Source organism: Argiope bruennichi, chromosome 5 (genome assembly GCF_947563725.1).
Source record: "Argiope bruennichi chromosome 5, qqArgBrue1.1, whole genome shotgun sequence".
Classification (NCBI taxonomy): Eukaryota; Metazoa; Arthropoda; class Arachnida; order Araneae; family Araneidae; genus Argiope; species Argiope bruennichi.
This window is the reverse complement of record NC_079155.1, coordinates 128,528,704-128,540,533: the sequence shown is the minus strand read 5'-3', so window position 1 is coordinate 128,540,533 and position 11,830 is coordinate 128,528,704. Positions and strand designations below refer to the sequence as shown.

The 11,830-nt window shown below is 29.3% G+C and overlaps 1 protein-coding gene across 1 annotated transcript in view; it reads left to right on the top strand.

The window, feature by feature from the left end:
- Window positions 1-6,126: 6,126 nt before the first annotated feature.
- Window positions 6,127-11,830, top strand: part of LOC129969608 (origin recognition complex subunit 1-like) — a 38,179-nt gene continuing 32,475 nt past the window's right edge. The window contains exons 1-2 of the mRNA XM_056084253.1: window positions 6,127-6,267; window positions 9,217-9,344. Of these exons, the coding sequence (XP_055940228.1) occupies window positions 6,173-6,267; window positions 9,217-9,344 (223 nt within the window). The 5' untranslated portion in view covers window positions 6,127-6,172. The remainder of the gene's footprint in view (window positions 6,268-9,216; window positions 9,345-11,830) is intronic.

The following is an 11,830-nucleotide window of genomic DNA, read 5'->3' as shown; positions in this document are numbered from 1 at the left end:
AAGCAACAAAAACGGTTTTTTGAAAAAATGACCATGAAATTATGTAAATAATAATATGGTATATTTTTAATTAAGATTATCTGTTTCTTGAAATTTTTTTAATATACTAAAAGTGAGATTTGAACTAAAACCCTCTTTGATCTGTATTAAAGTAAGGCAATTCTGCATAAAAAATAGGCTAAGTTCTTATGAAGTCACAATTGAGCGGAGTAAGAAGAATTAAAAGACTGCAGGATTGGATGGCATTTACTTTAAAGAAATAAATATATAACCCTATAAATTATGAAAATACGCATTACAAACTATTGCCAAAATATACGTTATATCTTGATGCTAGTGATTTGTAGATTGCACTTTAACGTAAAAATACAAGAACAAAAGGATATTTGAACAGATTTTAAAGGGAGTTTGTGTACTTTAACCAAGAGCAACATGAAATAAAGCCGTAATCAAAGAATTGAGAACTCCCTGGACAACACATATTAACAAGATTTCCTCCTTTGTTTCCGTAACCACATTTTTATTTCATCATGTGCGAAGTATAACAAAAAAAAGCACTGTAATGGTAAAAAAATAAAAATCAAACTCGAGATTTTTGACGAATTATCACAGTTTTTTGAATTAGAAACATTTTTAGAATTTAGAGCAAGACGAAAAAAATGTAATGCATGTTCTTTACACCAAATCCATTCTGAGTAAATCGTTGAAAACATAAAGAGCTAGATAGATAAAATTTGCTATCAGATTTGGAATCAAAGTTTTGGCCGTCTGTTCTGTACTTTTGCATATAGGTAATCACTATAATTCAAAAACGTAAATAAACAAAAAAAAATCCTTCTAATATTTTTCCCCAGCAGCAAATGATCATTGGCCAAATACTGCCCTATAGAAGTGTATATAAGTCGGAATGACATTGGGCATGTCTCCCGGCAGAACGCCGAGTGATGACTGCTGCAACTTGTTTCCGACTTATTTTGCGATCATTTTCCGACCTGTATTGACACTGGGTGACCCAATAACAATTATTTCCCAATTACATATATGTATATTTCTCAAAGTAACAAAAAGTCACAAGGTCATTTACAACCGAAATTTATTTAAACGTTTTTTACAATATTAGTAATACTTGAGTGGAATTTCTAAAAATCTACAGACACTTGTATATACATAATTGAATATATATATTAGCTTGACTTTTTTTTTTTTTTTTTTTTTTTTACCATTGTGAAACTTAGTAAAACTAAGCCATACAAAAGTTACTGTAGTTGAAGAAAATGATATTTCCTATTCTGTAAACATCATGCAATCCGCAATGTCTGAAAAATTCTTCAAGAGTGGAAAATCCACAAATGAATTTGTTTTACGTCTTAGGCAAAATTAATACGAAGAAATTAAGATTATTATATCAAATGCAAATTCTAAATTACGAATTCCCCAAATCTACCCATTTACTCTACATTTCATTGCAGAGAAGGAAAAAAAAAAAATCGTCATACAAAATATGAAATTTACCCACAAGGGAAAAATCCTGTTTACAATCTAGGATCCTGTTTGTGCAGCCCAATTATAGTTCATCAACGGATTCTGCGACAACCACATTTCGACGATATCTCATTAAGGGGTGAAACGCAGAAGGATGAGTGCATTTCCGGTATTCCCTTTGATCTTGGATTTCGCCTATTAGATACTAGTAAATATAAACATTTCCTCCTTTCATCCCTATTTTGAAGAATTAAACCCATCCTAACGCATGTGCAAAAACGCGGAGGGTTTTACAGTCCGTTGCTGAACTATACTTAATCTACACACCATAGGAAACATTCCAGTTGTGACGGATATTATGTAGGGAAATATAACGTCCTGATTTCTTCTCTATGATATCCCCACAAAAGTCTCACTGCTAGAAATTGCTAAAGAGTTAACAAAAAATAATAAAATTGAAATTGTTGAGATGAGACAGTTTATGAATGACTCCCTGGATACATCAGTCGTTCTTATCACGAAACTTGGAACACGCCTACCAGTGAAAGTAAAGATTTGGTTCACACACAAAAAAGTACAATCATTTATAGACAAGACACGGCAGTGCACAAACTTCTTTAGTTTCAATCACCCATCAAGGATATAAGAAAAGCCAAAGATTTGTCATCTGTGTGGCGACATTCACGCAGACATTTATCAATTCCCTTAAAAAAATATATAAATTTGTCAAGGGCAGCAATCGGCCACATCGAGAGGATGCCCACTTTATGTCAAGGAGAAGGACATTTTAGGGCTTAAATGTAGAAACAATATCACAACTGCTTAGGCGAGACAAATTTACAATTAATCAAAGAAATCTAGTTACGCGACAATTGTTAAAATAAATGCTTCTATAAAAAATATCGAAGAACAAATAAGCAAAAAATGGGAGACTATGGTCCTTAAAATGAATGAAAGGATAGAATCTATTATCCAGACAATTAAAATTAAAATGAAAGAGCAAATTAACATGACCCATGGATTGTTGGAAAAATTGGTGGAAGTGCTGACACATAACTTAACATGCATGAGTAACCTAGTAGAGTAATAGTAATGCATGAGTAATAGTAGTATACTACTATGGAAAAAAGATCGATAAAAGTCTTATGAAATTATCGAACCATGCCACAAGTTTCCAGGCAGAAGTGCAAGCTTTAAAGATGGCTATTGAATATTGTGAAAGGGTGGAGGACGGGCAGAAATGCTCAATTTTTTCAGATTCTCTGTCAGTCCTACAAGCCATACAATCATCTCACAATTGTAATAAGGAAATATGGACAATAAAAGAAAGATAAAAAGGGTAAAAACTAACAAGTGGATAAAATTGAATTGTGTTAAGGTCCATATTGGGATATATGGTAATGAAAAGGCTGATCAATATGCAAAGTTGGCGACACAGAAAGAGGATGTTGATATGGTTGTCCCCAAATCAAATGGTATTTAAAGGTATTAAAGCATCAATTGCTTGACAGATGGTATATGTCTAAAAACGGAAGAGTAACTTTCGATTTTATTCCCAATCCAGAAATAAAAATAAGAAGATACCATCCACTCATAATTCAAATTATATCAGGACATGGGAGATTTCCTGCATATTTCCAAAGATTTGGAGGAATGCAGGAAGTGCATTTGTGGAGGAATTGGTACTGTTTACCACTATTTAAAGGAATGTATTGAAATCTCGGAGTTAAGAAAAAATCTGAAAATTATAAATAATGACTTAAGTACAGTACTGATGGTACCAGGTAATCTTAAAACTCTGAAGGACATGATATCAAAAATTGTCAGTTTTTTACCAACTATTTGAGAGTTTGTAGATAAGGAAGTAGAACAGTAATTGACCATTTTGTGGCCAATTACCTCTAAGAGAATGTCAGTTTGACAAATCGATCAATGCAAGGATGGACAATGCTAAAACTAGCAGTCGGCCACAGCAAATCCGGTCGATACTGCTACGTTCAGTGGTGGCGGGGTGGTTGGCTCTACGCAAGAAGAAGAAGCATTAGAAAAGATTCACAAAGCATCTTCTATTCCAATCCGATTAGATGCTTTTGGATAGTTCTTGGTCTCTCTCTTTCCCCTTTTAATCCTTTTTTCTTTTGATTTTCTTGTGTGTTTTCAAACTTTTTCCTTTTTCCATAGTTTCATTGGGATTGGTTTTTCGTTATGTATTGTCGTTTTCTTCTTTACAATGACTTTCATACAGTGGAAATGTACAGGTCTAAAAAAAAAATGACTCGAAGTTCCTACTTTTTCTTCATCCGAATTCTGGATTTTTCAAGAAACATTCTACAAACATGAAGATCACTTTCTGTGTTCAACTAAAAACTTTTTCTTTATTTAGACAGGCAAGATCGGCCTGGAGCTGGTTTAATTGCCGGCATTCCTAAAAACGCATCTGGTAAAATTATCCAAATTAGTGCTACACACAATAGCAACCATGAAATTCTTGCAGTTGAAGTTAATCATAAAGGCTTATGTTTTATTATCATTAACTTATATGCTCCCCAAGGACTCAATATAGAAAATGTAAAAGGTTTATTTATTTTTTTATTTATTTTCCGTCTCTTTTTTTCCATTCGGTGACTTTAATCTCCATTATTCTCTTTGGGTATAAAATAAATCATCTCCTCTAAGTAATGATTTTGCAGAATGGCTTAAAAATTTCAGTTTTGTCCTCCTTAATACTTCGAAATCTACGCATGCCATTTGTACCAGATCAGCTTTGCTGCTCGATCTATTCTGCATCTATCTTTCATGACGCTATATTTCTGATTCGTCCTTTGAAAGTAATCATTGCCCGGTCATTATTACATGGTCAAATTTAGAACCTAGTCCAAGATATATAAAAACAATAGTTTGGAGTCAGACTATGGAGCAATTGGCAAAAGTATTGGCTACAAGAACTAATCTAAATGCATTGAACGAACAGGATTTTGGAAGTTATAAGGAAAAACACAAAATTTATACCACTGCCGTTTAATACTTATCCTCCCTGGTGGAACCTCTCTTGTCACAGATTTTAAAAATGGAAAATTATGTTTCGAAAAAGAGCCCTTCGTTTTATTTCAGAACTAGACTGGATAAAGCACAAAAAATATGCAAAATGGATTCCAAATATTGTCCTAAGGAAAATCACAGGTCAGGAAATGCCATCGGTGCATTTCCGATAATAAATTTGCTGTCTTTCTCAGGCAACTTGCCAATGGCGCTCATTCACCTATTTATCATCATAATTCTAATCCTGGCATCAAATTAGTTAAAAAACACTAAGTTTTAATTGAAAATTTGTTTGCAAACCTAAATGCTTCTACAAATCATATTATTGCTCTGCCAGACCCCATCGTCTCCCGAAACAATTTTTGTGAAATTACTCTCTCAGATTTCAGTTTAAAAAATAAAACTCTTCCTAGTTATATGATCAAGGCTCTCTTTGAAGAAACTGTATGCAAACGATTTCAGGATTATCATATTATCGCTAAGGGCGCATCCAAATCTCATTCTTTCACTTCTATTGTGAGTATCTCTAATTGAAGTGGATATTTTATGTTAATATTTTACCCGTAATAAACTTTTAACTCTTTAAATGAACAAAATTAGATGACACGATGACTTAAGAAAAAAGAACACAACTCGTTTATTTTTTTTATCAAAATAATAACCTCCGTTGTTGCTAGGCTCCTATGTTGCCATCTTACAAAAATTAAAACGTACAGAAAATAAAAATTAGATGAAGAGGAAACATAAAGGACACTATACAATAGAGACAGCAATCCTTCGTCTATAGACTTTTCTTCATCAATTCAATATTTACAGCGGAAGCCTTGGCACTTTGTCAAGCTCTGAATGAACTTTCAGTTATAGGAAAAAATCTGCTTTTGTTGATAGGTAGCTATTCAGATCTTTAAAATGCCTTACAATTAAAGTTAATGCCTCCGAAAGTTATTCACAGATACATTGGAATGAAAAGGCGGGCGTACTCTCAAAAATGGTGACGGAGTCACACTCATTGCTAGCATGGATTGCTTCAGAAGATTTAATTTCTCATTATCAGGAAATTTCACTACAAAAAACGGATCATATTTTTTTAAAAACGCAAATATTAAGAATCTTTTGGCGATGTTCCCACCATATTTTCCCTTAATCTATGACTCAAAAATAGAAGAGAGGATAACATTACTGCACGTCTTTTAAACCGAATGATTATAGTTCCAGGTTTGTTGAATAGATTTGGTCTACACAATTTTCCTCACTGCCAAGTTTGTAATCATGAAAATAACATTGAATATATCATTTTGTCTTGTACCAAATACGCAACTCATAGGTAAAATCTATTTAACAGAGCTGGAGCTTTAATATTGACCTTTATTTTTGTTATTCATTCAAAGCATTTATTCAAAAAGCTGTTTCAATTAAGCAGTATCTTCGGATCCTTCTCCAATCACTGAAGCTTTTTAATATTTATTAAATGTACTCTTTTCGCATTAGGGGATAACGGCCTTTGTTGCTTAAAATCCCATTCTCATCCCATTTCAATCATTTAATCAAGTGAATGAATTAATTATGTAAGTTGTAAGACTCGCTGGCAACAGTAAAGGGCGCGCAATTGCATTTGGTGTTTTTGATATAAAGCGGAGTGTAAACTAGAAAAATGCGTGGTCTTATGGAATGTAATACAAAATTCGAATGGGAAGGTCTGAAAAGAGTTTCATATAATCGAAAATATCATCGTGTAATATTTTACAAGTAAACATTTTTCATTTTTTTTTTTCTATTCTATCAATAATTCAAAGAAGTTTTTATCATAGCATATTTTGTTACTTGATTTTAAACTAGTTTTTCGAGATAAATTGTTTTTATTTTTGTTTCCTAAATGCTTACCTCTTTTCTAGAGTATGATTCAGTTTTCATTGCTTTGAAATGAAAGTTTATTTTATAATTAGATTCCTTATCCTGAATTCACAAAATTGAAGAAGATAAGAATAAATAATTTTTAAATAAATAATTTTTTTAATAAATAAGAAGCTTTTAAGTCTACATTGTTTTAGTAAAAGAATGTAATATGATTGTTTTCAGAACTCCAGTAATAAACTGATTCAAACTATTTATGTACATTATTTACTATAAACTGATTTTATTATTTTTGATGCCAGTTGTTCAAATATTAATTGCCTCAGGAAATAGTTATAATCTGTTTGTTTTCATAGCCAGCTGGTTTATTATTGAATTTAATAAACATTGGTTTATTATTTATTTATTTAAACTTTGATAATATTTAAATTGTATAATTCCATTAATTAAAAATTTTATATAAACGTGGAAAAATAATTTTTTTAAAACAAATGGTGCATTAAAAGAGAGGATAAACTGAGTAATTTGTGTAGCTTTTGAAATTTAAATGTGATAGGGAAGAAAAAAGTATGGCTTAATAAGTATGAGTGTTGATTGGCATCTTTCATACTAGCGAAGTTATTGGAATTTCATGAATCGTAAATCCTATGTCCTGCTTATCTTCACTGTATTCTAATTGCATCTTTTTAGTGATCCACCTTTTTCAAATCCTTCTATTTTTCATTTCATCTCATCTACTATGTTGTATGTTATAAGACTACATCATATATATGTGTGTGTGTGTTTTGATATTTATGTCTTGTTCTTTTAAATTAAAATAATTATAATTACATGTGTGAATAGTAATTAGCAACACTATTATTCCCTTAATTGCCTTGGTCATACACACATATGTTTTTACTGGGTATTTTTTCCTATGATTTAATCCTATGTATGTATGTCCACTACTATAGAATGTATTAAAATTACCTTTAATAGAGGTTAACTGGATGCAGAGAAGTATTATAACAAAAATTTGAAGTTGTAAACATTGCAGAAGAGAATGAATCATATGAGATTTTAACACCAGCTAAAACCTTGCATGAGAAAACTGAAAAGATGATAATGGAAATTAACTATTTTAATACAGGTTGTCATGCCACTGGAACAGGAAAAATTGGAAAATACAGGGAATTTAAAAATCATCTAAAAATACTGTGAAAATGCAGGGGAATTTGAAAATTTTCATGAAAACAGGGAAAATACAGATAATAATTTTTTTTTTTTTTCTACATCTAAAAAATGCCAATCTAAAGATTGCAAGAATAAAAGATCATAGTCATAGCTTCTAAAAATGTAACAATTCACTTTCTGATTGCTTAATGTGGAGACTCAACTTTATTTTTCTATATTAATCATTCCAGTTTTGATTTGCAGAATAGTTGTTCTTTTTCCATTATATTCTCGAATACCATGCATAAGATATCTGCAACTGCATGAAAGAACAGAATACATTTCTCTTGTGGAATTAGCAACATTCAATCTGCGGAAGCAGCACATTACTGTTTAGTCAACTTTACTTGAGTTTATTGAATGGTTTATTTATTATTTGAGAAACTGTTAGCTTATTCAAAGTAGATTAGAGAATTTTTTAAAAATAATAAGCAGCTCAATATCCATATTTAATACAAATTGAATGGATAAAAAATCCATATTGAGTTTGCTGAATGGTTTCGAGAAGTTCCAAAAAAAATCCATTTATTGCATACTGCTTGCATTGAAAGAAGATAATAAACCTAAGTAATATGGGAAAACAGGCACTTAATTGTCTTGCCAAAAAAAGAATCTATGGAAGATTCAAAAGAGTCTTCATTGATGTAGATGTAATATTTAAAAGGAATGCTGGAAAAGATGAAAGATCAAGTCTGAAAAAATCAAATTTAATATTTGAAAATAAACCAGTTTCAAACTTTTTAGTTCATGAACAATAATTTAAACCTGAATTTTTATGATCATTAAAACTTTCACATCTGTCACTGAAAGGTAAATAGCTAAAAAATGTACATTAGAACCATAGAAAAATGTTGTATCTTATTTATCGCGGATTAGCTCCATGAAACTGATGGTTGAAAAATCTGTAGAAATTGATGCTCAAATACATGAATTGTTATAAATGAAAAAAGTAAAATTGCTTTGTAATGTTTTTTGTTGATTGCTTTGTAATGTTACAATGATTTTTATCATGATAACAAAAATGTCTTTTGTTTTATTTCACACTAGTTTGTGACTAGTAATTAAAGAGCACGAGATGTTACATATCAACCCTTTAATATATAAATTTCGTCTTGCTAAATTTTAGATAATAATATCTAAAGATAAAATTGTTTTTTTTTTCCCTTTATATAAATATATATCTTTTTTTAATATGCTATTTTGAATAATGTTAAATTGTTGTTTCCTTCCTTTGCTTTCCCACTCTTTAAAACTATATGCCATTATATCTAGCATATGAGTGCTATTTGTGCATTTCCTCATATCTTGAATATATGTACAGAGAATTTTTTCTCCTGATTTAAATGGCAACTCTGTTAATATGTTACTGTAATATGCAAATGAAACTGTATATATGCTTTCACTTTTTTTTTTTTTTGATTGAGGGGAATTGGTGCATTTATTTTTACATGAATTCATTTATGTTCTTTCTTGGAAGTTTTCTATTTTATCCTTATGGATTTTAATCATTAAGAATATGGTTTAATAGAGCAAAGATTCACATTTAGCTGTGGTATTTTATTTTAAAACATTTAGTAAACTTTAATATTATTGTAAATTAAAATCCTCTCATTTATATTTTCCTTTTTTTAGTGCCTTTTCTCTAGGTGAAATTTATTATAAAGTTGGAGATTTTGTCCTTATACGAAATGATGATTCTATAGATCCAGAAGATGTTTCAAATTGCTATGTTGGAAAAATAAAAGAATTATTTGAAATAGGTAAAGATATTAAGAATTAAGAAATAATTGCAGCTTAAAAATACATTGGAATAAAAAAAAAATACGAAATTCTAATAATTCAAAATATAGAATTTGATTAAATTCATCTTATGTAATTTAGATAGTTGCTAATTTATATTTATTAAATTTTTTGTTTTAGATTTTTTTTACTTCATTTTTTTCCTTATGAATCTTTTGTTTATCTTAGCTTCCTGACTGGTATCACTGCTGTACCAGTAAGTGATTAGGATATCACTCTCATTTTAATTACTGCTGTAATTGTTTCATTTATCATTTGCTTCCCTGTCCTATTTAACATTCTCTGGTTGATGGACTATGGAGAACAGGAGAAGACAAGAAATGAATGATCAAATGATTGAAGAAAACCACAAACCTTATCTCCTGATTATCTCTGAAACCTGTTGTTATTCTGCTTTATCATTAAAATCTCTATAAGGAAGAGTTGGAAGGAATGGGATGGCTGCATTTATATCTAAATAAAAGATTAGAATCTATTTTCCAGTTTCTCCATTAGATAGAGCAGCTATAGTTCCTTGCTTGATCATAATTTTTTTACCAGCTATATTATTATTTGTGTTTAAAACAGAAAACCTTGACTTTTATGTCTGAGAAGGAAATAAAAAAAAATTTTTCAATGATTTTTTTCAGTCTTATTATTTGTAAAATAAGAATATTTTAAATGTATAATGAACTCAAGGATATAGTTTATAAACTAACAGTCAAATTAAACTTAAATGTAGCAGGCTTTATGTGATATGCATTTTAAAAGAAAATTTTGCAGTGGGAGGATATTCAATACATTTATTTCAATACATTTTTTTAAATAATTAAATATACTGATTGAAATTTTTAATTTTTTTAATTGTTCTTTTTAATAAAATTAGTTGGGGTGTTACAATGCAACACTAAGTTGAGGATTTTAAATTTATTAAAATATATAAGTTAGTATACATTATTGTTTTGTAATATATATATATATATATATATATATATATATATATATATATATATATATATATATATATTTATTTATTTAAAAATATAAATATAATGTAAAAAAATACAAAAAAAAAAACTCTCTTAAAATTTAACTTTTTTAAAAATTGACTTAAGAACACCAGTTTATCTAAACATATTTTTTTATTTTTGTTAATAATTGTATCATATGAATACATACTGTAAATCATTCTGCATCATTTCACATACTTTTTTTTCTTCCTAAACGTATGTTTACCACTTAATTTCAGTTAAGGGACATTCTACTGATACAATAAAATAATAAGCAATGAGAAAATGAAACAAAATTATGAAAGTTATTTATTGAAGCTTTTGTCACTCTAAATTAATAAGAATTACTAATTTTATATTTTTTTATATAAAAATGCCATGGATATGGAAGAAAAAGCATCTAGAAAGAAAAAATATACTAAATAATAATATTGCAGTTGGTGGTTGTAAAAGAAAAGTTTTCAAGATGTGGCAGCACCGATGAAGATTTCAAAATCAACTTTTGTTTGACATTCCAAAACCATAAATCATGGAATGAAAAGAAATCAAAATACAATATTTATTAATTTTAATTTTCTCAAACCCTTATCCCATTCCTCCTTTATATGGGTCTATAAGGAGTCCTCATATAAGGGAGGTGTAGGACAAAAATGTTTGTTTTTAACTATGCAAATAAAAGCTACTTGTTTGTAGTTTGCTGTTGTAGTATTTTTTAAAAAATAAATTAAAGAACACGTTGTTAGATTTTTATAAACTACACTCATTAATTCACTAAACTAGTGAATTAAAAAACAATTGAAATCTGTCCCACTCCTCACAACATAAGCTTCTGAGTTTTCTTTTAGACCTGGAGTAAAGAGGTTATCTGACACCATCTTAGCTGTTCATACTTTTCATTTATGAAGTTGATCAACAAATAAAGCAGAACAATATTTAGCTGAAGTCAGAATTTTATTCATTGCAGAGAAAAGTATTGTAATTGAGGGGAAAAAAAGTTTTTAAATAAAGGACTAGAGTGCACGAATTCGTAATTATTGTAGAGGAATTCGTATGTTGCTGGTATTATAGTTGAAATAACTTTGCATGTTTTAAACACACCTTCTGTAATTAAAACAACTTTTAATTGCTGCAGGTTGAATTCATAATTTTTTTTAAAGAAAGAAAAGGAACTATTTTACATTTGAAATTGTAGTTAAGTCCTAAAAATATCGTATAATAAACAGTTTCTGTGCTTTGATGAAATAAAATTAAGGAAACAACAATTAGATTTAATAAAGAAAAGAAAAAAAAAAAAAGAAATTTTTCAGTTACTTGCAGTTGAAGCAGAAGACTGCATAAAATAGACAATTATGTAATTTGTGCTGACAATTCAAAGATCTGAATCTGATTAAGATTTGTGTTTAAATTGCAGCACAAGAATTCAAACATAATTTTAAATAATTGCATCTTTCATGTAG